The 25,651-nt window shown below is 30.2% G+C and overlaps 1 protein-coding gene across 2 annotated transcripts in view; it reads left to right on the forward strand.

Annotated features, from left to right (window-relative positions):
* LOC129975025 (MAM and LDL-receptor class A domain-containing protein 1-like) overlaps nt 1-25,651 on the forward strand; it is a 170,514-nt gene that overhangs the window by 132,587 nt on the left and 12,276 nt on the right. The window contains exons 66-81 of one of the 2 annotated variants that reach the window (XM_056087888.1): nt 624-820; nt 1,998-2,075; nt 3,973-4,133; nt 5,524-5,782; nt 7,543-7,980; nt 9,703-9,800; nt 11,147-11,320; nt 11,497-11,584; nt 12,034-12,189; nt 14,226-14,363; nt 16,301-16,473; nt 17,426-17,594; nt 19,366-19,491; nt 21,380-21,526; nt 22,678-22,823; nt 25,052-25,253. In XM_056087888.1, the coding sequence (XP_055943863.1) occupies nt 624-820; nt 1,998-2,075; nt 3,973-4,133; nt 5,524-5,782; nt 7,543-7,980; nt 9,703-9,800; nt 11,147-11,320; nt 11,497-11,584; nt 12,034-12,189; nt 14,226-14,363; nt 16,301-16,473; nt 17,426-17,594; nt 19,366-19,491; nt 21,380-21,526; nt 22,678-22,823; nt 25,052-25,253 (2,750 nt within the window). The remainder of the gene's footprint in view (nt 1-623; nt 821-1,997; nt 2,076-3,972; nt 4,134-5,523; nt 5,783-7,542; nt 7,981-9,702; nt 9,801-11,146; nt 11,321-11,496; nt 11,585-12,033; nt 12,190-14,225; nt 14,364-16,300; nt 16,474-17,425; nt 17,595-19,365; nt 19,492-21,379; nt 21,527-22,677; nt 22,824-25,051; nt 25,254-25,651) is intronic. The other variant, XM_056087889.1, reaches the window with a different exon arrangement.

The raw sequence follows: 25,651 nt of genomic DNA on the forward strand, positions 1-25,651 counted from the left end.
AATTTTGGAGCTAGGTATTTTGAGGTATGCGTTCAAAAATCACAAGAAAAACAACAGTTAACCTCTAACAGTTATGGTTACAGTAACAAAATTTCAAAATTTTTCAAGTGGAAGCACCAACTTTTTTAAAATTGGAACGTGTTCTTCATAGCAAGCAAATAATAAATAGCATTCGAATGGTACCTGTGGCATGAAAATCAACAGTGTTGACAGCCTGTTTATCTCTGCAATCGTAACTGTTAGAGGTTAACTGATGTTTTTCATATGATTCTTGCGCGCATACTAAAATACTTTGCACCAAAATTTTATTCAGTTTCTGTGAACGATACAATAGTTACAGTCTTATATATCGGAACATTTTTTTATAATAACCCGGTATATAAATGACGTACCATATCATGGAGATGTTGTAACAGTATTGTTGTGCATTCTGTACTAATAAGGAATCCTTCAATTGGATAGCAGAAGAATTTTAGATTTCCAAATGTTAAAACATAACTTAACATTAACATGACTTACATAAATTCAAAAATAATACTGAAGTTTTAGTACACTCATTGAGAATTGAAATATTTTTCAAAGGTAAGAGAGCCAGATTAAATTGTGTTAATGTCTTTTTAAAGGTTACATCCAGAGGCAACATTACCGCCAAAGGAAGTCACGGGAGATAGTACCACACCATCAACACGATCGTCTACACCATCTACAGGTTGCTTGCCTACTCAGTTTTTGTGCGTCGCAGACAGAAAATGCATTGCTGGAGATAAAAAATGTGACTTTAGAAAAGATTGTAAAGACGGCAGCGACGAAGCTGATTGTGGTAAGTAATATAATGACATCCATCGAGCGAAAAAACATTTAGTTGTTAATCGGAGACTATTTAATGACAAAAGCCAATATAATATAATAATCGTTTGACTTATAATTAGCAAGTTTGGTACAAACATACTTTAGAAACATTTAGTGCCATTAACTTAGCTTTTGACTTTGTTAGAGTTTATTTAGCTTTTGACTTTGTTAGAGTTTATTTAGCTTTTGACTTTGTTAGAGTTTATTTAGCTTTTGACTTAGAGAATTTTGCGCTTCTCTAAGCATTTTTTGTTGAAACTTTAATTCAAAATTAATTGAAGTTTTGGGATTTTCTGGAGAAAATGTTGGAAATACTATTGTACAAAAAATATTTTTACGTCAATTTAAAATATATATATGTAATGATATTTTAACTCTAATTTCAATTTAATTAATTTTCATAGTAACTTCATCTTAATTTAGCCCATAGTAACTTCATTCTAAAATATTCTCTTATTTCGTGATCCAATTCCACTGTCTCTACTTAATTAATTCAAGAGAAGCTTTGTTAAATTGTTGAATCAACTAAAATCTAACTTTCCCACACTACGCGTGAAGAGATAACATACCGCTGATCAAGCAAATTCTTTTTTAAAATCTCCCTGTGTTTCCCCTACCTTGTCCACCCGTGTAATGAAAATCCCTATCGAAATCTCATAATACATTAGCACTGTAAAGAAGTATTTTCCCTATCAAAATCATAGGTTATATAAGACCAGGGATAAAATGTCCAAGAGCTTTTTCCTCATTCCTTTTCTGTGTGCTCATCCCTTGTATATATGCCTGCTTCTTCAAAATGAAATAAAACGACGTCACGAAATTATCTTCATTGCCTTCAAACTGCATCCTGCTTCACCACAAATAATAGTACATATATATATATATTCAATGATATCAATTATATATTTATTCTCATCGTCCTCCCCTAATCTTGGCGAATTTTTAAAGTTATCTTAGACACGATTTGCAAGAATTGGTTTCAAGTTTGTAATGAAATTCAAATTATTTTCTTTGCTAATATAAATATTTAATTTCTTTCTCTTTCACTTTTGCAAGTTAAGGATAGACGATCATGCTTACTTTATTATATCGTTTTGTAAGATTGTAATGGAATTTATTTTCTTTCTTATGTAATTAAATGTTTGTAGAATCTATAAACAAAGCCTTGAAATCTACCTTTATGTGCCCCTTGAGTTGTCGCCAGCATGGTTATCCAAGCTATCAATGGGAGTAGATTCGCCTTCGAATAATGATTTTTACTTTCTTTTCATTGCATGGTTGCTACTTTATTAGCGGACTTCCTTTTTGAATTGGCGACTTGGCATCCTTTGATTAATGAATGTTACGCCGAAGTAGATATCAGCTAAACAAAGCCCTCATATATTATATTAAGAAACATATCTAAATTGCTTTTTTTTTAATTTTTAATTTTTACCAATATGATCATTCTAGCGAATGTTTTTCTAAATGCTACATTATTTTAATGTTGGAATCAATTGCATTCTTTGAATGAATAATCACTTATTAAAATTCTCTCTGACAAAATGTATTTGAATGTCATTGCACTCAATGAGGAGGCCATTTTTATCATGTGATTTGGACCCTCGGGGGGGCACCTCGAAATGAGGATGAGATGCTTCCGGCATGGTGGTTGGATCTCGCCACCCTGGAGGGTACACTAATAGGTGGGGGATCTGGCTCCTCCCATCGATGACGGGACGTACTTCCTTCGGGGAGGGTTGTACCGTGGCCGGTGACGGCCCTTAGGACTCAACCACAGTTCCCGCCAATTGCTGTTGCGGCGGTCCGGTCATTCAGTTTTATGGTTTAAACCCGTGTGCCTTAGGGCGGGTCGGAGAGTTAGATGGTTGACTTATCATGTGATTTGATGCAATTAGAAGCGTTCATGCACATAACGAAATGAACAAGTGCAATTCTTCTGAAAATTTGGGCTTTAAAAGCACTTCCTTAAAGTCATGAATATCAAGTTATACATAAGGGATCAAAGTGAACAGACGTTGCTTATTAATTTGTTTAGTTGTATCGATATATGTATATGATGAAGGTCTCTTTCAAATGGAAAGTTTAAGATACCATGAAACTCAGAGATAGGATTAAACAAAAAAATTGGGTAATCTATAGTAATAAACATAAAATTAAAAAAAGTGACAATAATAAATTTTTATTGCATCCTTTTATTATTATTGTATATAACACGCATTAATTGGCTTAAAAATTCGCACATCTATGAATATACAAAATTCAAGAGATATTAGAATTTTTAAAAAATGTCAATTTGTATTTCAAAAAATGATATCAAATCATGTTCTTGCTGAAGGTGCTATAGGACCTTTAAACCTTTAATTTTTCGAAAAACATTTTATGAGTTTATTTGATAGCCAAAGCTTTTCTGAACATTTTTTTGGTATTCACATGCGCGCACGTTAATTAGTTTAAAAGATATAGTCAAAAACGGGAAGGTCGCCTTTGATTTATCACTCAAAATCGTTTACTTTGAAGTCATTTTTCTCAATACTACGTTTTCAGAACCTGTGCGCAAGATTAGACAAAAAAGGTTCATCATATCAATATGAAATTTTACAGGCATGCTTATTCACTCATGATGAAGAAAAGCATGCAAAATCAAAGTATTATTATGTATGCTTCTTTTTCAGTGCTTGTTAATACGCTAAAAATGTTTTTTAAGGCATTATCATGTTTTAACAACATAAAAAGTAAAATAACTCCAGTAAATTTATTAAAATATTTATCACTTTGCACAATTATCATGTTATGCCATTTAGGAAGAAATTGTTGTAACATTTGTTTATAAGTTATTTTCTGAAAGACTTTGCGCGCAAGCAATTCTGTCTTCGACAATGTACGTTTTCTTTTTCAAATATATTTTAAATAATGAAAATTATTTAACTGGCTTAAAAATTCATAATTATAAGGTTAAATGCCTTATAAAATTGTGGCAAAAAAATCTCGTAAGTTTAAGAATCTTTTCCTTACTTTAGGGAGAGTCGATTTGCCTTCGTGGTCTGTTTCAGCTGTTAAGGGTCCTTAAGTTGATAATTTTCGAAACAATTTTCTTTTATTCATATTTTTATATTATTTCAGTGAAAGAGACTTGCTTCTTTGATAACGGAGATCTATGTGGCTGGGAAATCTTCCACAAAAATAAAAAACCAAGTCGAGCAAAGCGAGCAGCGGACGATGACGACGAACATGACAGCGTCTTCAGGTGGATTCCTATTCAGGCAAATGACACTCACACTCAAGTAAGTTGATTTGTCAGTAAAAAGTAATTTCCATAAATTTTTATTATGCACATTTTTAACCAATATATATATATATATATATTTCAAAAAATAAATAAAGAAAATAAAGTGAAAAAAAAAACTTTCTTCGGAATTGAAAGAATGTTTAAAGGAGTTTTCCTGAATTCATTTATATAGCGGGGAAAGGAAGATGTAGAAAGTTTAAAATTAAATGTAAAAGAATCCGTTACTGCTTCTTATCGCAGAGAAATAATCAGCATCAAATCTTCCTTTTTTATTATTTTAACGAAAAGAAGATTCGGTCAACTCCCATGGGTGGAATTCTGAAAATAAAAATCCGAACATTCATGACGTTCAAAACTTTGCCTATAGAGGTACCTCAGAAGTAGGATGAGAAGCCTCAGGTATGGTGATGGGCTTTGATAATACTATTGGGTAAAGAAATGGTGTGGGGTCGAATCTCTTCCAGCCGATGATGAGACGTGCTTTTAACGGAAGAGATTGTATCGGGACCTTAATGACCATTAGGATTTAACCATAGATTCGTCTATGCTGTCGCGGGGTTCCAATAATTCACTTTAACTGTATACCTTAGCCGATCCGAAGCCATTAAAAGGTTTGATGCGCTGATTTATTAGAAATAATTTTTGAAGTACTAGAAAAGCATTGAGAACTGCAATCTTCATTGAAATATCGCAATCAAACACCTCAAAATTTGTCCTTGTTCATTAAATGTTGTTCTATCTGTAGGAATTTGAGATAGTTGTCTATAAAAAGAATCCAAAATGCATTCTTTCCCAGCCAATGATAGCATTGAAAATAATTCAAATATTTCCCAGTATTAGCTGTGGAATATTACATCATGTGATGTGAATTTAAGACAAATGTTTTAGGGTATATATTATAACTCTAAAATGTGCCAATTTTGTTTAAAGTGGATACAAAATAACATTAGACCCAAGGCAAAATAACAATACCTTAATTAAATAATATTGCAATTAAACCACTGAAACTTTTGATCAAATTTTCATTTAAAAGGCAGTAAAATATTCCAAAACAAATATTTCCCTGCATTACCTTCGGAGCTTTGTTTAGTTAAAGAATTATGTAGATGAAGCAATGTAAACTACTAGTCAATAAAAATGAAAAAAAATTCTATAAAGTAGTTTTGAGATGTGACGTTTCCACGATGCTTTCGATATTTTGAATACTGCTCAATGCTGTGAAGCTATCCTAATAATATCAAGTAACATTATGCACTATTAAGGTCAATTAAATTCATTTATAGTACATTCATTAAAATTACTAAACACGCTTTCTTTCATGCATTATTATCTTATTTTGTGAGTAATAGAATACGTTTTGAATGATACATCATTTTTTTCCCCAGATAAATTGGGACTACAGACCCAAGACCGATCACCATTATAACCTGACCACAGGTTGGTATCTTTTGGCCGACGGTGCACCTGGAAGACGTGGCGACATCACTTCCCTAACTTCACCCCTCATTTCTATGACGCATGCGCAGTGTGCTATAGATTTCTGGATCTTCTGCGGAAGATTTTCTTGTGAACTGAGTGTGTCTGCACAACCGGAGGGAGGTCCAAGTCAAAAAATTTGGGATGCTTACAATAACCTTTACGGAAGTACGTACATTTGGTTTTTTTTTTTTTTTTTTTTTTTTTTTTGAGTCAGTGAATAAAATGAATCTAAGCTTAAAAATTTGACTCTATATTCCTGTGAAGTTTTCGTAACATATACTATCTTTATATTGAAAGTGGCAATTGAACAACTTATCTGAGTAATGCACCATTTTATAACAAATCTGCAGCTATTTTAACCCTGAAATAATCAACTATGATGTATTTGAGAGCAAATATATGCGCAACAAGCTCTGGTGGAGAGACATCTCGCAGTTAAATTTTAAATTTCTAATAACTCTTTCACGATTACTTCTGTTTATATACTGTAATAATTATTAAATAGAAGTTTCACATTAGTTAGTTTCAGATATATTTGTTATTTGCAAATGATGTAGTGACTGGTACAGTTCTAGAGACGGGTACCAGTTGGCGATTTCCCGCCAAATTTTTCTCGCCAAGCCCCGCGGACGCTGTAATCTTCAGAATTGTATTTCTCAATATTATGACTATTTTCAAGAGATTTTTTTCTGAAGATTACAGCGTTCTTGGGGCGATGGCAGGAGAAAAATTTGGCATGAAGTATACAAAAATAACAAAAATAAAAATAATTATATTTAATAGAATATTATAATATTATATTTATATTTAGAATATTATAGAATTTAGAATATTATAATTATAAAATAAGAATAATTATATAATAATAATAATTATATAAGAAATATTTAAAAATAGCACAATTTAAACAATGTTAAATTTAAAAAAATGCACAAAAACAACAATACAAATTTTTTTTAACTCACCCGATTTAACGATGTGAATTTCGTTAATTTACAATAATGCACTTCTCTTCTACAAACCTTTCCTTTCTGTTAATACCATATCCTGCCCGCATTCACCACACTTCCTTCAGCAATTAAATCCATTTTCATCCACCATTCAACACACGCTTTCTCTACCAAACGTTCTAAATCGAAAAAACCCAATTTAAGGGATTCCTCATTTGTCACATTCATACCAGCCATTTTACACCACAAGAAAAATGGACGAAAGTAAGAAAAAGTAAAATACTTTACAAGCAGAAGAAATCAGAATAAATCCAATCGTCAATTAATTGAAGAGAAAATCTTGAAATTCCCCACGAAAAGCTGCCAGCACAAGAGAAATCGAAGAAAGTAAGAAAAAATACGTTATAAGACTTGGGGAGCAGTAGAAATTAGAAATTCCCCGCGAAAAGCTGCACTTATACCTAATTGGTTGATATTCAAAGTCAATTCATACCTTATTAGTTTATAATTACATCACCGACATCACCCCATTCTCTTCACAGGGTTGCCATACATTGCAGGCGTATTGCCATATTGGCAACTTTAGCTTTATAATTTGGCGCCAAACTTGGCGGTACCCGTCTCTATAATTTAGCCTAGTGACTTTTCAAGTAATAACGATCCGCAACTGGACATCAAACCCTTCACTTCTGCACCACAGATTATTTCCTAAATGAGTATTCGATTCTAAATGTTATATCACATAGGTAAATTGTATAATTGCCAACTAGGGTGTTTTTGCCATACTTTGCAAACCTTATCAGTTCAAAATAACTCTTATTTATTTATAAAATATTAAACGATTATTTATTAAACATATATTTCATGACAGCCTCGATTGCTCTTAGGAAAATATGTACTGCTTAAACCGGCGATACTTTTTTTAAGATTAAATGCCCAAGTTATAATTTTTTTTTTTTTTTTTTACTTTGGCAGAAGGCTATTCTCTGGTTTGGACACATGCAAAGGCTGCCTTGAGTGCCGTAAAGAATTTCAGAGTTCGATTTGATGCCAAGCGTCCCTACACCTATATGAGCGCTGTGAGCCTGGACGACATAACTTTCGAAAACTGTGCACCCCCTAAGGCACTGGAGCCTGATCAAATAGTGTGCGACTCACACGAATTCATGTGCGGCAATGGAAGATGCATCAATGACAAATTCTTGTGTGACTTCACGGATGACTGTGGCGATTATTCTGACGAACGAGACTTCCAGTGCCAAGCTTACAAATCTCGCTGCAACTTTGATACTGACCTGTGTCGAAGCTGGATTCTTGAAAACGATCAATATGCCAAGTGGGTAGTTAGGACTGGAAGCTCTTCGTTGTACTCGAGCATACCTCAAGAAGACCACACTACAAGGAAAAGTACAGGTAAATTCAATAGATTCGATAATTAATATGAATACATTAATCAAAGGATGGTAATTATTTCGAAATCCCCATGATGCTAGCGAATCAAGAATGTTTTCAACTTTCAAAAGCTCTATTTGCATGAATTAAAATTATATTTAAATCTCTACAATGCTTACAATTTATGTTAAATAAAATATCTCAGCTGGAATTTCAGTCGATTTAGAACCTTGGCGTAAGAAGTTATAAAGACGACTAGATAGAACGACAATTTCGATGTTCATTGTATGTGTGTCTTTAAGGACTGAAACGGCCTCGGCCTTCTCTGATTGATGTATCTATAATCTTAAATGGTCAAATTGGTAAGGTTGTATTTATTAAAAGTATTATAATAATTAATTTAAATAATTAAAAATTAGTTCTAAACAGAACCTATTTTATCCGTTGTAGATGATTTATTTTAGTACCTAGGGTTTCATAATCGTTTGAAATTAGTTTGGAAAAGAAAGAAAAAACTCCAAATGTATAATTGCTCATTTTGGATATTATTTAACTGATTCTGATATGGATATAGTATCAGGTAGAGTCAGTTAGCTAGTAACTGGAAACGGGAGTCAAAACGCGTTGTTCATTAGCTCTGATTACCACGTTGTATTTTGTTTTTGAATACAGTCATCTCCTCAGTACCTTCAAGTTATTCTTTCAGCGATATGTTGGCAAAAGTCTAAGTATGAACACGTGCGTATAACCGAGTTATTCTTTTTCAAAGTTTTTGCTGTTATTTATGGAGTCATTGACTGCATGTCTCTGAAACTGCTTTTAATTTTAATAATGCAAAAAGAAGAAAGAAATAGTGTTAAATTAATATTTTAAAATATTGTATTCTTCATTTTTGTATGTTAAATTCTAACAGTTAATAACATTGGTGTAATTCCGTTATATCTAAAAGAAGTAAATATACATTAAAATATTGTGTAGGTTTTTCTTATAACATCTTTTCAACATTTAATATTATAACATTTAACATTTTTAGTACTAAAATTCTTAATATTTTTGGTAACTTCGTGATTTCCAAAATAAATTCCAATGCTGTTTACAAAAGACAAAAAAAAGAAAAATAACAATGGAGTCATTCTGACTCCATGTCACTGGCCGTGTGAGGAAAATCATGTCTCCAGTTACATATTAAAATTAATTTTAACTTATTATAATTATGGATATATAATCAATTAAAATGTTTTAAAATCTTTGTCAAATTAAAAAATTCCACGTGTAGTTCTTCCTTTTTCCTTGGATGTTCCGTCTTTTTCATCTGAAGAAGTGGTCTTATTAGAAAGAAATTCATCAAATGATATTTGCAGGGAGAGTTTTGTTTTCTAATTAAAACTGTGCTTCAAATTTATTAGCATTTTAATTGCTTAAAAATTTTCGTAAAAAATGTCAAAAGAACTTTGTTAAATCATATATTCTATTTTTTTCTCTGATTGTAATCATGATAATTATTTCTTTTCTTAATTTTTTTAAACTAAGAAATGAATTAATATTTAAAACTGAATTTTAAAGAGGTTTTTTTTGTTGTTGTTTGCTTCTGAAAGTAAATTTATATTGATTGCATTTCTTTAGGACTGTATCAAATGATGAAGTCGCAATTCGTAAATAAAGCTATTTGAATATATAAATTGAGTTTTTTTCACAAGAAAATTATTTTTTGTGAAGTTCTAATTAGTCTAATTACTGTTTTAGGAAAATTCTTAAACGTTCCATCTGGTGGATATCTCGTAAGAAATGCTAAACCAAAAATTAGGTCTCCTACGATCGACGGAGCTTCTGAAAATTGCACGGTAAATTATTCGAAGTATTTTTAAAAATAATTCATGCTATGATGTGGTTAATAAGTGTTAAATCTCTTTTCAAATAATTATAAAAATGGATAAATTTAAGAAAGTTGGTAAATTAGAAATGTTGATACTTTTTTTTCATTCATACTTCTGTTACAAACTTACGTTTGATCAATTATAAAAGACATATTTTATATTATCTAATTTATGCAATTTTTACGAGTTTAATAAAAAGAGCATTTTACGCTTGATGGGAAAGATATAGAAATTTTTAAAGACTAATCGTCTTGTTATTCTTTGTTTTGAAGTTAACATTCAGAATTGCTGTTAATATTGAGAAATGCATTTTCTTCGATAAGCCATCAAGTTTTCTGATTTTAACGGATAATTAATCAGAAATTGAGTTGAGTTTTATTAAATATGGGTTGTTTACTATTTACATACAGAAATATTCGAAATTCCAGAGAAAATTTAAATTTAAATATTTAGTAAAGGTCTGAAGAGAACAAAAGACAGCATTTACACTGAATGATTGGAAATAAAATTCCTTTTCCCGTGGTATACTAGAATTAATTATTGTCATGGTTTACAATTTTAATCACCAGAAGGCGACTGTATGCATGTTTTGGTGATATAAATATAATATAAAAAGGATCGGATTAGCTTTTAAAATTTTATAAAGTCTGTTCCAAAATTTTCAAATACTGAGTTCGCAAACAGCCAAACGATAAACAATAATGCCCGAACACAATAACAACATTTATGAAGAAAATTCTGGTGAAAATGATATTAAAGAAAAAATTATTATAATGATTTTTCTTAAAAGAGTCCTTTCTTAAATATGAAAGGAATTGAACTTTTTTTTATAAAATTATTCTTTTCACAAAATTATTAAATGTAAACATTTTGCGATAATTATATCTGTAATTTTCCACGAATAAGAATGATTGACTCTTGCCTTTATGTCATCCAAGTTCCAAAATTATATACGATATGATAGTTTAAATATAATTGTTTTAACCCATTCACTGTCAGTGAAATTTATAAACGCTTAATTTTACCGCAGCTTCCTACGAGATATCTCGTAAATGACAGTTAATGGGTTAACTTGTTATGGAATTCTTATAGAGGAAATATTGTCTTCTTTCTGCAGATATGTTCTATTACAACACCTTCTAAAGGATATGATATGATGGTTTAAATATAATTGTTTTAACCCATTCACTGTCAGTGAAATTTAAAAACGCTAAATTTTACCACAGTTTCCTACAAGATATCTCGTAAATGGCAGTGAATGGGTTAACTTGTTATAAAATATTTATAAAGGAAACATTTTCTTCTTTCTGCAGATACGTTTCTATTATACCACCATCTATGCCGATGAAAATGCAGTTCGATTATACAAGAGAGTTAATTACAATGATCCAAAAGGTTATGAGTTTTTGAAAGAATTTAAAGCGGAAGTCACTAACTACTGGCATCGCGCAGAGCATACGATCGTCAACAAGAATGGTGATTACCAGGTTTGTAAGAAAATCATTTATATTATTATTTTGTAAGTGTGCATTTTTTCAAAAATATAACTAAAAATATTGCTAATTCTTAATTAATTTCAATCTTCATCTTTTAATTGCTTTATTATGACATTGATTATATATTCTTTCATTTATTTATGACATTTCGTAACTCTCGTTTCTAGATTGTTTTGGAAGCAAGTTTGAGCAACAAGCATGGAAGTCTTAACATCGATGACATTTCATTGACTCCAGCTTGTCATTTAGCTGATGGTAAACATTTTTAAAATTATATAAACAAAAATCCCCATCTTCTTAACGCAAATATTGCATTTTTTAAAGCTTAGAATGTAATTTATGCATGGTAAACGCTGAGTTTTTCTTTGATTGCAAAGTTTATTTTGTTAAACTTTTAGACATCTGCATACTTTTGTAAATTATGAATTCCATTATGAAGTTTTAATAATACCAATTCCCTCAGTAGATTTCAATATGTTTTGCCTTTTTACCTATTATTATCTTCATTACTTATTTTATACTGATTTTTTACACTCAGGCATACTCTTTGACATCTCTCTGTGCTTCTTAATATGACTTGATAATTTAATAGCATAATATCAGACAATATGAGAATTACTGTTATTTTAATAGTATACATTTTTAGTTAGTTATTACTGACTTCCATGATATGCTAAATTTGTTTTCGTTTTCCCGAATATTAGGTAAAGATATTCCAGGAAAGCCAACCGTACCACCACCAATTGACAAATGTTATGAAGAAGGAAAACTCACATGCAAGAATGGAAACTGTTACTCACATTTGCAGAGATGTAATTTCATTAATGACTGTGGTGATAACACGGATGAGAAAGACTGCGGTAAGTTTTAAAATGTTCAATGGTTATTATAAAATATTCTGAAAAGAAATTTGGTTGTCATAATTTTGTTGAATTCTATTTATGTATCTGGCGTGAAAGATAATAAAGAAGTGAATTAACGTAAGAATGTCTTACGGTTCGTCGCCATATTCTCTATACTACCGCCAAAACCGTATTGAATCTAACATCGGATTTGGCTGGTTATCATTTTAGATTTCAAATTAGAATCATAATTCAAAATTATAGGCATTTATATTCATTTGAAAGAATCTTATATTGTGTAAACATTTATATAATGCCAAAATAAAACCGAGATTTAATATCTTCTATAAAAATGAAACATAATAAACTGAATAAGTTAGAAAAATTTCATTTAGACTTAGAATTCAGCTTCTGAAGACATGTGAAAAAAATATATTTTCTAAAAGAATATAAAATCATAAATTTAAAAGAATATTGAATAAAAAAAACTGCTACAAAATAAATTGCATCTGAATGTGTTTCCGAATTTCAAAATAAAAAAGAGAAAAAAAAATACTGAGCAACTATTATTCACAGTTAAAGCAGACGATAATCAAAACATGCCAGAATAATCTTTTACGAATCCAGACGAACATACCAGAATAATCTTTTTATTGTTTAAGATAACAATAAAAAGATTATTCTGACTACATGAAAAATAAAAATAAAATTAAAAATAGTTTATAAAAATAAGAAAAAGAAAATTAAACATTAAATAGCAATCTAATATTTAATGCTAGTTCGTTATTCTCATTTTTTAATAATTATGAACGTCAAAAGAATATTGTCTGTAATGTCATCTAGTCATTGAGTTCAAAGTTATTAAATGTTCATTTAAATTAAATAGATATAGGCTGATCTATTCAGAAACTTCTCTAAATATAGTCTATTGTTACTAATGTTAGTACTCTAGAAATAATATAAATTAAATCGGTATATTTTATTGCACAAATGTGTAATTTTGAGCGCTAAGCAATTTGCTTTTTGTATGTCTTCTCTGAATATCACATGTCAACTATGAAATGAACTTTCGCTCTTTATATGAAGATATGATCCAAATCATATGTTTTTGTATTTAGAAAATACAGCTGTTCGCTAACTTGTAGCCACGCTTTTGCTCTTTAAGTAGTGATTATTTCAGCAATATTCTCTGTGATGAATTGCCGACTAGGCAGGTTATGCATTTGCTTAGGGCTGCTACACTGAAAGGGGGAAAGGATACGTTGATTTAAAAAAAAATCTTTAGTCTAGTTGCTAAATAAATAATTTTGCAAAAAAAAAAATTACAAATCGCATGAATCATAAAATATTAGAGTTAGACTAATACTAGCACCCTATTAGCAAAAAATATCCAATAACTTTACTTCGATGGGTTTTGAATATTGTACGCCATTCAAAATATTCAATAATATCTTGGAAATATCGTACAATTTCTTGTGTTAATATGGCAAATATAATTAGTCAGGTCCCAACATATTTCATGAAAGTGTGAAATGTGAAAATGGACAGGGCAGTTTATAAAAAGAGAAGCCTCATAATGAGCAATTTATAGGGCCACAGCATGCCTAAATATGTCCCTGCGTAAACCACATAACAAATTATCTCAAGAATTCTTCACTCTTATTAAAATTTATTCAATTCTATTATTTAATAGTTTTATGTAAAGAAAACCAAATAATTCCCTAAACACAATTACAAACTAGGCTTAATTTTGCAAACAGTACATAATAATCAGTTACCCATATGGGTAATTGCTTTCATAAAAAAAAGAAATACGATTAATATAGAAAATATTGTAGATTATAGAGAAGTTCTAAATATATTTAAAAAACAATATAGATATATTAAGAAAAGAAACGTTAACAGAGCTCTTTGTTCCCTTATTGATATTTGTTCCCTTTGTTCCCTTATTGAAAGTGGAGTATAATCAGTTACCCATATGGGTAACTGATTATACTCCACTTTCTTCACAACATTTTAAGACTAAGAGCGATTTTTTTCTTCTTCTTCCACAGGTACTTCATGCACTTTCGAAAATGGAACTTGTGGTTGGTATAACCCTGATATGTATCGCGGCAAATGGGTTGTAGCTTCAGGAAAGAATTATTATTGGAGTAAATTGGATAAAGATCACACATATGGAAATTCTTCTGGTAAGTTGACATGTCATGTAAATTTTAATTCAAGTTAATCTATTTTTTCAGATAAGTGAATGAAATATTTCCCAGCAAAAAAAAAGTTGCAAAACTCAGCAGATGTGCATTTATTCCCTAAATATTGCACGTTTGATAACATTAATTTTTATTTCGAGTGCAAAAAAAAAGTAAAAATTGATGGAATAAAGGTCATAAAATAACGAGCTTTTGCTTTTACTTAATGAAAAATCGAACCGTGTACAGAACTAAATGAAAGTGCAGCTGCTAAATAAATGTATGACTTGTTCTAGTTCCTGTCATTCAGAAGTAAAAACTAAAACCACCTATAAAATTTTTGTAAAAGCTAATCAAACATTTGAAATGAATCTTTGTAACAGCGAATAGAAGGAAAATTGCTTCTTTTATTTTAAGCTGTGAAAATAACACTTTTATTAAATGCACCAATTTAAAAGATAATCCACACGTTTGTTCAAAAAATATGCCATTCGTTTTGAAGTCTTTTTTTTTATCAACTTTATTTATTTTTCATAAAGGGTTCTTTTCCTTTTTCTAGAAATGATATAAACCTCCAAAGTTATTTTTTTTTTTCATTTTCATTGGAAATATTCGATTATTTTTACATGGCTATCTTATTTACAATTGTATTATATGTTTAAAAAATTGGGCACTTGTAAAAAGACAGAAATTAGGATGAATTATGAATACAGATACCTATTTATATTTATTTTTGAATAACTAATAATCTCAAATTTAGATTCCTGATCGTCTGCTCTAAAGTTTGCTATGACTGTATATTGATAAAAAAAAATGAAATGCAATTGAAAGTACCTATTAAAATTTTTTTAAAACCTCAATGAACTGACAAAACAATTTTAGAATTTATTTTTAAAAAATAACGACAAAGATTACATAATAAGGCATCATATCATTCGAAAAATCAAAATCAAAAAGAAGTTAGTAATTTAAAGCAAAAGTATTGTATGTACATATAAGCATAATTTTGTCTTTTTTTTTAAAGTTAAAAAATATATTTGTTTGCTATAAAAACTAATGATAATTTTTTTTCAAAATATTTTCCCTCAAAAATTATAATATTTGTCGATCTTTGTAGCAACTCTCTCTCTACATGGAACAAAAAATAATAGTTTGAGAGAGCAACATCTAGTGAATACGGTGGATGAGGCAACACCAGCAAAGTGATTCTATAGTTTCTTTCACTAGTCTGGCGAGAGTTGTATTGGAAAACAATATTTTCATGTCTTTCGTAATATGCTGGATATTTATCCAGCTGGATTATATCCGTAATACACTGGATATTATTATGGAACATTTATGCTGGATTATTATTCAATGTTTCGTACACATTTATCAACCATTGTTTGTATCATTTACCATTGATGATTTTATCGATTAATACTTCTAAATCTGTATCTTTGGGTAGTTTACAATCTTTGAATCGAAATCAAACCACTCATTGTTAATGGTATTCAATGAGATGCTCACCATAAATGTCCACCAGCAACAGATGTATTTTTGCTGCTGTTTTCTTTGCAATAAAATAATGTAACATAACATCTAGCATCTAATTGTTTGTTTGGCACAAAATTCGACATCTTTTCTAAACTAGTAAAACAACTTTTTAAAAATTATTAACGAAATGTCAGACATTCATTTTTAAAGATTATTATCAGACCTTTCAAATACAGTTTTGCAGTTTATTTGCTGGTACGCAGGACATCTTAGCTTTAAATGGTCGAAATCATATTTATACATCCAATTTATAATTTAAAATTAAAAAAAACAGTCATCTAGAACACAATCATAACAATACAAAATATTATAACTTCTTTAAACCTATTTGTAACTTCTTTTTATAATCATGCAAAGAATAAGAAAATTAGAATGGAATAGAAAATTTTACTTCCTTTTTTTAGGTAAATACATAAAACCCAGTGGATTGCTGCAGCAAGGCGACGTGGCGCAGTTCCACACTCAGAACTACGTCGTAAGCGGAGGAAACTGCAAAATGAATTTCTGGTTCTTCAGACAGAGCACTGGAAAAGCCCTGCTTCGAGTTCTTTTGGAAAAGAACCTCAAGAAAGACAAGGTACTGACAGGTTTGCTCTTGAGACAACGTCAGCAAGATAACAAGTTGTTTTTCAGATTAACTTTACATGATCTGTATTATTGCAGTCTATGATACCAGTTGGCCTTTTAAAAACAATTATCCCTCCCTAAGACGTCCCTTTTGGAGGTGGGGGCTCAGATATAGGGATGAAAATCCTTCAGTTTAATATTTGGCTGTTATTTCCTTGTTGGATAAATTAATAAAATGGGCTTGTTATTCCCACTCCGATGACACATGAACCTCTCTGTTATTGTTTTCTAATGGCACTTAGCCATGGACAAGCTCGCTGACAAAATCAGCGATTTTAAGCCAAGGGAGCATTTCTTGTTTTAGTAGCGCCAACTAGGGCCAAGAATACGTCTTAGCTACTCACGCATCACATTCGCTTGCACAACCCATTTTTAAAGGGGGGGGGCGCATTCACACATCTTACAGATAGAACAGATGAAGAACAACCATGCCCGAACCGGAACTTGAACCCAGGACGCCCAGGTCACGGGGAAGACGCGCTATCCACATGCCAGGACGCCGGCCGTATCAAAATGTTGTTGTTGTCACTTTGGGAACAAAAACAAATTAGAATATTTAACCATCATTTTTGTATTTAATATAAACGACAGATAAACAAAGCGAAAAAAAATTGAAGATTGGAATCCATACTACAAAAATACAAGTAGTTCTTCCAAAAAGCTCTAAAAATTAGCAAAAAGGGAAGAAAATATTCTTAGAATTTAAAATAACATAAAATTCATGTATCTTCTTGCCAAGGAGCTCGAAATTATCAAGTATATCTGTATTGATATAATTTTGTGTATAACTTGCAAGGAAATCATATTTTGGCATATTTATCCAAAAATGCTGGTAAACTTTACTTTTTTTTAATCCATTCATGTCTAACAAGGCCCAATGAGTTCCATTTTTCACCTTCTAGTTCACTGTACTGTGGAGGAACGATACAGATGGCAAACCCGAATGGACCAGCGCAGTGGCAAACATCAATCAACAGGAGCATTTCAGCATTGTCATCGAAGTTACTTTAGGAAGCGGCTACTTAGCCTCCATGGCCATTGATGATATAGAATTCTTAAACTGCAGGCCTGGTAAGTTGAAATTCATTTTTAAAAGAATTTTTCTTTTTGGATATTGATAAATACTCGAATGTTCTGAAGATATATTTTATTTAATTATATTTGACTCCTGGGGGTAGGGGCTTTGGACACAGGATTGTAGTTTATTCCTTCTGCTCTGGAAAATTAAAAAATGTTATAGGGTTGGCACCCCTACCAACGAACGATGGGATTGTATCGTGTCTAGTGATGGCCATTAGGATTCAACCATAGTTCCCCCTATGCTGTCCTGAAGTCCAGCTCATTCAGAGTTGTTTTGTTTTTTTCATGCCTTTGGACTGGTCAGTCGGCTCTGATTAATTCTTTACTATTCTCTCGGAAGAGGGGCACTTCAGATATGCAATTGAGAGGCTTCCACTCTGCCGCCCAGGAGGGTATAGAAATGAGGGGAGGAGTGTCTACTGCTTACCGATGACAGAACGTACCCATTATTACGGGAGAAGTTTACTGTGACCTATAATGGTCATAATGGTCTGTAGGACTTAACCAGGAGTAACCTCAGGAATGTTCATCTTGGCTTTTGAATGTGGCATTTTGATCCTTCAAAATTTCTATGCGCCCTACGGCGGGTTGGAGAAGTCACTAATGATTACTTCATTATTTACGAAATATGCAGAGAAGTAGCATTGCATTCCTCGAAAAATTCGACCTGGAGGTTTTGGTGGATCCCCACGTTTTCTGATTTCAATTTTCTAAGGATTGTATAACCTCAAACATTGTCTCAAATTCAATTCTAAGGCTTAAATTCTTTTTCTGTTGGGAAAAATTGTGCCTAAATAAGAATTTCAAAAATTAAAATTAGATTTTTTTTTAAATAATGTTTGTTGCATTCATTTAACTTTGTAACAACAGATCGGAGGATTTTGGGCGATCAGATGTTTATAATTCAAAGGGAAGGCCGTTTCGTTTTTTATTGATAAAATACCCATAAATGTTAGTTTTTTTAATCAGCTAATTAGGGGGGGAGCTAAGTTTCCTTAATTATCATATCTTTGAGACATGATAATCAATTATTCAAATCATTCTGTGTAATTTCCTCACCTTTGATGTGCATAGTCAAGTAGCTTAAAATATGCACTTGAAAGACTGTATTTTTCCAAACATTAAAAAAAAAAAATGAGAATTCATCTAAAAGCTGGTTGCACTGCCTAAGAAAACAAAACAGATTCGAAATTTTGCTATAACTTTATTTTTTTCTCATGCAGAATCTACTTTTCAACGTTGTCAAATCCGTAATTTAAATATTTGGCGATGTGTGGTAAAAGTGTTTCCGTGCTTTTCTCAAAGAAATCTCCCCCCCCCCTCCCCAACATTCATGCAAGCAGCGGTATCAAAACTTGTCACAGTTGATGGTTGTTTTTCGCATTTAGTGTTGTCAATATCTATTCATCCATTATCAAACATATTGCATCATTTTGCGAATAACTTGCGATAAATCTCATTGTAGTTACATTTTTCGTCCACAAACCATTTTCCAGTTTGGGCGTCATTTGGAGCTGCCGAGACATGATTATGACTGATTATTAAACAAATTAAAATTATTTCCTTAAAGCCTCTAGGCACCACTATTTGTAAAATGTCTGAAGTCTTGTCATATCAAAATAGCTTTGCACCGATAGCATTTATTAAGGAATTAACTAACTTTTTGACTGAATTAGTTTATTAAAAATGTATTATTTAGAGTTATTTTTAGTAGCCTATCTTCTCGGGAACAGTTTTTATATTCTGGAATTTCGCTTTACAGATGAACCTCCCGTTGAATGTGCGCTTCAAGAATTCATGTGTAGAGATAGGAAGAAATGTATTAAAGAATGGGAAAAATGCGATGGAAAAACTGATTGTCTTGATGGGTCCGATGAAAAGAATTGTGGTAAGTTTCACGTTTAAATAAAGGCATAATACTTTACCTTACTTATCTTAACAAATATGTCTGACGACGAATTATCTTACCGAATATCCATAATAGTATACAAACAAAAAACTACAATCAAAAGCATAGCAACAAAAATTAAAAAAATAACTACTAATATTTTGTATAATTTTTTTCTGCTACTTTACATTTAAACATTTTTTTTTAACTTCCTTCCATTTTACGCGTTTTTCTTTCAATATATTTCCATCTTTCCACATTGATCTGCTGTACCATTTGGAGTGAAAACAGTATTTTTTTTTCAATTAACTTTCAATACTATTTGAAAAAAAAATATTTTATTTCCTTTTGCAGTCCATATTAATTTCATTTCCTGATTCACGAATAAATAATTCGCTTTGTTTCACGTTTTATTTTCACCTTTACTATTGATTTACAATTTACTTATAGAATATTGTTATATATTCCTTGTTTATATTAGTGAATCAATTAAGTATTAATATTCAAAACGTTGGAACTTTTTAAAATTCACTTTCAGCAACAAACCGTTTTTATCCATTAATGTTTACCATCGAATTTCATCAATGTTCTTATATTTATTAATTATTTTTTTCAAGAATGAAAAAAATGCGATGGCCGCTTAAATCGTTTGCAATTTCCACCTATTTTACAATTAAATTATTCCTTCTCTGTTACCATTAAAAGATAGCAAAGAAGAGGTAATTCTAATTAAATAAATGGCTTGAATCACAGCTCGAATAAATGGCTCGAATCATTCTTGTTAGCGAATATATTAAATATGCATTATTATTTTTAGTGAATTTAATTACATTTTTGTAATTAGTTGTCTCTAGATCCGGTTTTTAGTCTTGTTTTTAGCTGTTCAGTTCATTCTTTCCTAAAGTCGATACGATCTCAGTTATTCTCTTATAAATAGATTATGTTTACAATTATTAAATAATTACCATTAATGCAAATAATCATATAGAAGTCTAAAGAAAGTAGCAGCAGCGTGGGACTCTGAAATCTATATGAAAATTAAAGTGTAATGAATATAATAAAATAGTAATTTCTTGATATTTGTTATAAATATATATTAAATAAAACAAGTATTTGATTTGTTTAGCATATTTCTACCAATAATGTACATTTTTATAATTTTGTTCAACATATAAATTTTTGATTAAAAAATGTTCATTTCGTAATAGAAGATATTTTTTTTAGAAATTTTCTAACGAAATTGGAGTTTTAATCACTTCTATTTAAAAAATTTTAATGAATGTCTAAGATCTTATTATATCATTGTGTTTAAATTTTCTTATAATAATGTATGATTTCCAATAAAATTATTATTGCTTTTATCTTATTACGGTAATAAAAACTTTCATTTTTTTTTTTTATTCTTTTTATATTTTAGTTTTAAGTATATTTCATAATTTATGATTAAAAATATTTCGGAATTTGAAAAATAATATTTCTTAAATTGACTTTTAAAAATGGCGCCATGATTATTAAATCAAAATATTGTTGAATTAATAAATCAATTGATAACTAAGCGCCATTAAATTATTAAGACTTTAAATTAATATTTTCAGTGAAAATATCAATTTTTCAGTTCATTGGGAACGAAAAAGTGTGTGAAATTTCAGAACTGTATAGGATCTGGAACTGAGTGAGAAACGTATTATAAAATTCCATCCTTAAAAGTATGAAACATTTAGAGATGAATAAAGATAAAAATGTTTTTTTAAAAAAATCCCTAAAATAAATACCTCAAAAACTTATCTATCTTTTCGATATCATTACATGTAGCATTATAAAAGATTTTTTAAACCCTAGCTAAAATGTCATTCTTAGATTTCAAAATATTTTTTCCTTTGAAATCCAGTAAGGCACCATGGCGACTGTCATTTCGATGATGATTGGCCAGATCAGTGTGATTGGCAGACAAAAGAATTGCTGCAGTTTGAATGGACAAGAGGCAATAAGGCAAGAAATGACGAAACTGGACCTCCAAGTAGCCGCAATGCAAGCGGTAAGTACGGTAGAAACATATTTAGAATTTATAAATGAACACTTACATATTTAATTTTATTGTTGACTGTTTTAAAATTCTACAAAAAGTTAAATAATTTATTAAATTTAAATACCATTTGCATGTGAATTATGCTGCAATTTCATACTGAAATAACTTCTTAGAATCCCACTAGATGTCATGACACTCCTAATGCAATAAGAGAGGCTATAAAAGGAAACTTAATTATATCTTATTCTTTTTCAAAATGCTATCTAAACATTCATATTCAATCAAATATTATAATTTTATAGTTCATAATTGGGATTTATGTAATGAACAAGTAACTTTTCTATGTTTTTTGAGTAAAATAGGAACTAGTCATTAACATTAAATTCTTGAAACTAATAAATCGGTATATATGAAGTTTAATTCAAATATTTCAATTTGTCAAAATAAAATCGTGATAAGTTAAATTATTTATTATGGACTCTTTGCGAGTGATAACTGTTATAGGATGTATGTATAGAAAGGTAGAAATGATCTTGTTGAAGTTTGACATATAGAATTCTCGTTGACCAGATACATTTATTGCACGATTAAAGTTTTTTTAAACTGTTGTTAATTGATTTCAACATTTTTTTCCACTTCTATGGCTCAGCTCTTCACTTTTATTACAGTTTCTATTGACAGAAGGCTCATCAAGGTTATAAGTTGAGTGTCTACTATAATGGTTAATTTCTAAATATAGCATATACTTCCAATTAAAAAAAAATACTCTTAATTACTTTAAAATTATATTTTATGTTATTTAATTCACTAAATATGATTTTAAAAAATTAATTAATCTTATTTTTTTAAAGTAATCTCGTGCTATTATTTATCGTACTTAGTAAAATATTCTTCGCATGCTGATATTTTAAAGAAAAAAAAAGCTCCGCTCTTCTGTGACTAAATCATGCTGAGTTATCAAGGTGAAATAAATAAAATGACTATTAATATTTAAAAACTTATACATAGGGAATTTAATTGATATGTTTCAAACTATCAAATAAAAAATAAAACAAGGTTGAAACTTTAACGAATCTCTTAGAATGATAACTATCCCTAAGTTCTATGAAATAACAATGTCCTATTGAAACGGAGATTTCACGGTAGTTTATTTGTTTCAGGTTACTTCTTATTCATGGACAGTTCTAAGGCAGACGAAGGCGACAAGGCTGGTATTCAAACTCCGGTGTTCTTACCAAACGAAGGAAACTGCCATCTACGATTCTGGTATTACATGAAAGGATCGACAGCCATGGGCACATTAGTGGTATGTTTCATAGATTCTCATATTAGTAATAAAATGTCAGACGTACAATTTGCCTATTACTTACTTGTTTACAGTTTTAGTCATTTTCAGGGTGAAACGTAAGGTTAAATGAGATTTCCCATGTTAATAATTCTTCAAAATTTTTACAAATTATATGAACTGTTGAATTTTTAATGTTTTTGAAATCAATCATACTGCTTTTAGCAATTATTGTAAGTTTTTTTTAAAAAAAATAAAATAATAATATAATTAAATTTGTCTTCTTTTTAAGAAAAAAGGAGGCAAAGATTAAAATATAAAGGAATTCCAGATTTTAAAAATTTTGTATGAAAAATTGGAAATTGGTCAGTAGCTACTGAAATTTGGATTTCAGCTTAGTGAATGAAAAATATTGGAACATTATATCAATATATATCAGCTGCTGGTATTGGTGAAAGTGAAATCATTTAAAGAAATAAGGAGGTTGGAAAGTTAAAGTTCACTTTGAAGGGAATCAAACACAACTCGTAATATCGGTATCGAATTGCAGTCATAGTTGTCATTCACTTCTGGCATAATTCAGATATAAAATGATGACTTGGCCATAGAATTTTACACAAATTCATTGATCGCCATAGAATTTTACACAAATTCATTGATCGCCATAGAATTTTACACAAATTCATTGATCGCCATAGAATTTTACACAAATTCATTGATCGCCATAGAATTTTACTCAAATTGATTGATCGCCATAGAATTTTACACAAATTGATTGGAAAATGATTGTTGCATTCTATGCTAATATAAGAAATCATAATTATTATTTTATTATTTTGGTGCATTTTTTATGGTCACTAGTTGGGTTTGGCGATGACGGAACTTCATCATCGCCATATATCGTCCAACACATATCGATATTTTTCGATATATCGTGATATCGTTATTTAATTATAGCTATTATAAGTTATAAACTGCATCTTTTGACTGATCAGAACGATTCCAAATGAAAGGATGTTTCAATTTATATAATAAAAATATGTGCTTTCGTTTGAATAAAAATAGTTGGAAAATAATTGCGTTTAAACCACTTTAATAAAGGGTATCAATGCCAAAGAAATATCTGCATGTTACAATTTATAATATTGCGTTCTTTAAATATAATAATTTTTTTTAATTTTACCCATTTTAGTGCTGATTTAAAAAAAAAAAAAAAAAAAAAAAAAAAAAAAAACCTTCAGTTTCTTTCATTCTTCATATAAAAAAAAAAGGAAAAAGATATAATAATGCCTTTAACCAGTAAAATTAAGTAGTGTTAATAAACCATGAATTCAAAATCTGATTTTTGAAAAATTAATTAGAGCTTCTTTCTTTTATGCGATTACGTTTGAGTGGGAAAATGTCAGCTGCGAATTAAATCGTGGATTTGATCTGAATTAATCCTATTTGCTTTTATTTCTGAAGATGACTATTTAGTGTTTAAACAAAGGACAGTCAACAACCTTCTGATAACCACAATTATTTTTCCGTAAATGTATCATTCAGTTAAATAACAGAAAACGGTTTATTTCAAAATGACATGCTTAAAACCAGCATTTTTGTATATTAAAGCATGACAGTATTTATAGAAATATTAACAAAAATTATGTATAAAGGTGAAAAAGAATGAAGAGCAACAAAAATAAACACTACCCGATAGCCAAAAAACACTACCCGATAGCCAAATAAATTGTGAATATCGATTTATAGTATCGCGATTCATCCTGGCCTATTATTCATGATCATGATTTCAATACATCGATATTTTTCAAAAACTGACATCAAAAAATCGATTTTTTTCGATAAATCGAAAATTGGCACAGCCATAGTCACTAGTGCCCTTCAAAGCCATAATGAAATAATTTTATTGCAAATGAGCATACATTATGTTCTTTCAAATAATATTTTCAGACCAAATTACTACAAAAATGCGGCAGAGTCATGTTTGTCACTTTATGCAGTGAATACACAGAAAAATCGACCGGCTGTGCTAACCAATAATTCAAAGACTGTTTTGCTGGTCATCTATGACCTCCACGACGCTATTGAAATAACTAGTAATGAATCTTTGATATCCACTGACTACTCCAAAAGTGTTTTAACTCTGGTTTTGAAATCAATTCATATTATTATATCTTTATTTAATAATTGCCCTGTAAAATACGGATATCTAGCAAAAAATAATTGCAAAATATACGATTTTCTTTTAGATACTAAGCGAAGGAGAGAACGGACAAACATTCCCCGTCTTCTCCAAGAAGGGACCTCAAGGCTCACAATGGAATTATGACCATGTCGTCCTTGGAAACGACCAGCACTTCCGTGTCACTTTCATGGGTATTAGAGGTGGAGATGACAAGACAGACATTGCTATTGATGATGTTACATTTACGGAAGGATGCGAGAAAGGAGGTAGGGTCGTTTTCAGAAACGTCTGTCAAATATTCTATGCTTTGCTATCGATTATATAATTTCGTTTTGATTAACCCTTTAAAGGGCCATTTTTTTCTAGTCATATTATGTTAAAATATTTTTAGGCTTGAAATTAGAATAAGAAAAGGGATTCATTTAGCTTATTAGATAAATTTAATTTGATTAATTTATTAATTTGGTTAATTAATAATTAAGTAACAAATCAAGACACATCATTTTGTCTGAGATAAAGAGCTGAAGCATCTAAGTTTCTGTCTTTCTAAAAAAATTTTTCAGAACTTATGCCAACCTATATAATTTCATGCAAAGATTGATAAATTTGGTGGGAAGCATACTTCCCACGGCCCTAGAAAGGGTTAAAGTGTTCGATTTATATC

The sequence above is a fragment of the Argiope bruennichi genome, chromosome 7 (assembly GCF_947563725.1).
Source record: "Argiope bruennichi chromosome 7, qqArgBrue1.1, whole genome shotgun sequence".
NCBI lineage: Eukaryota > Metazoa > Arthropoda > Arachnida > Araneae > Araneidae > Argiope > Argiope bruennichi.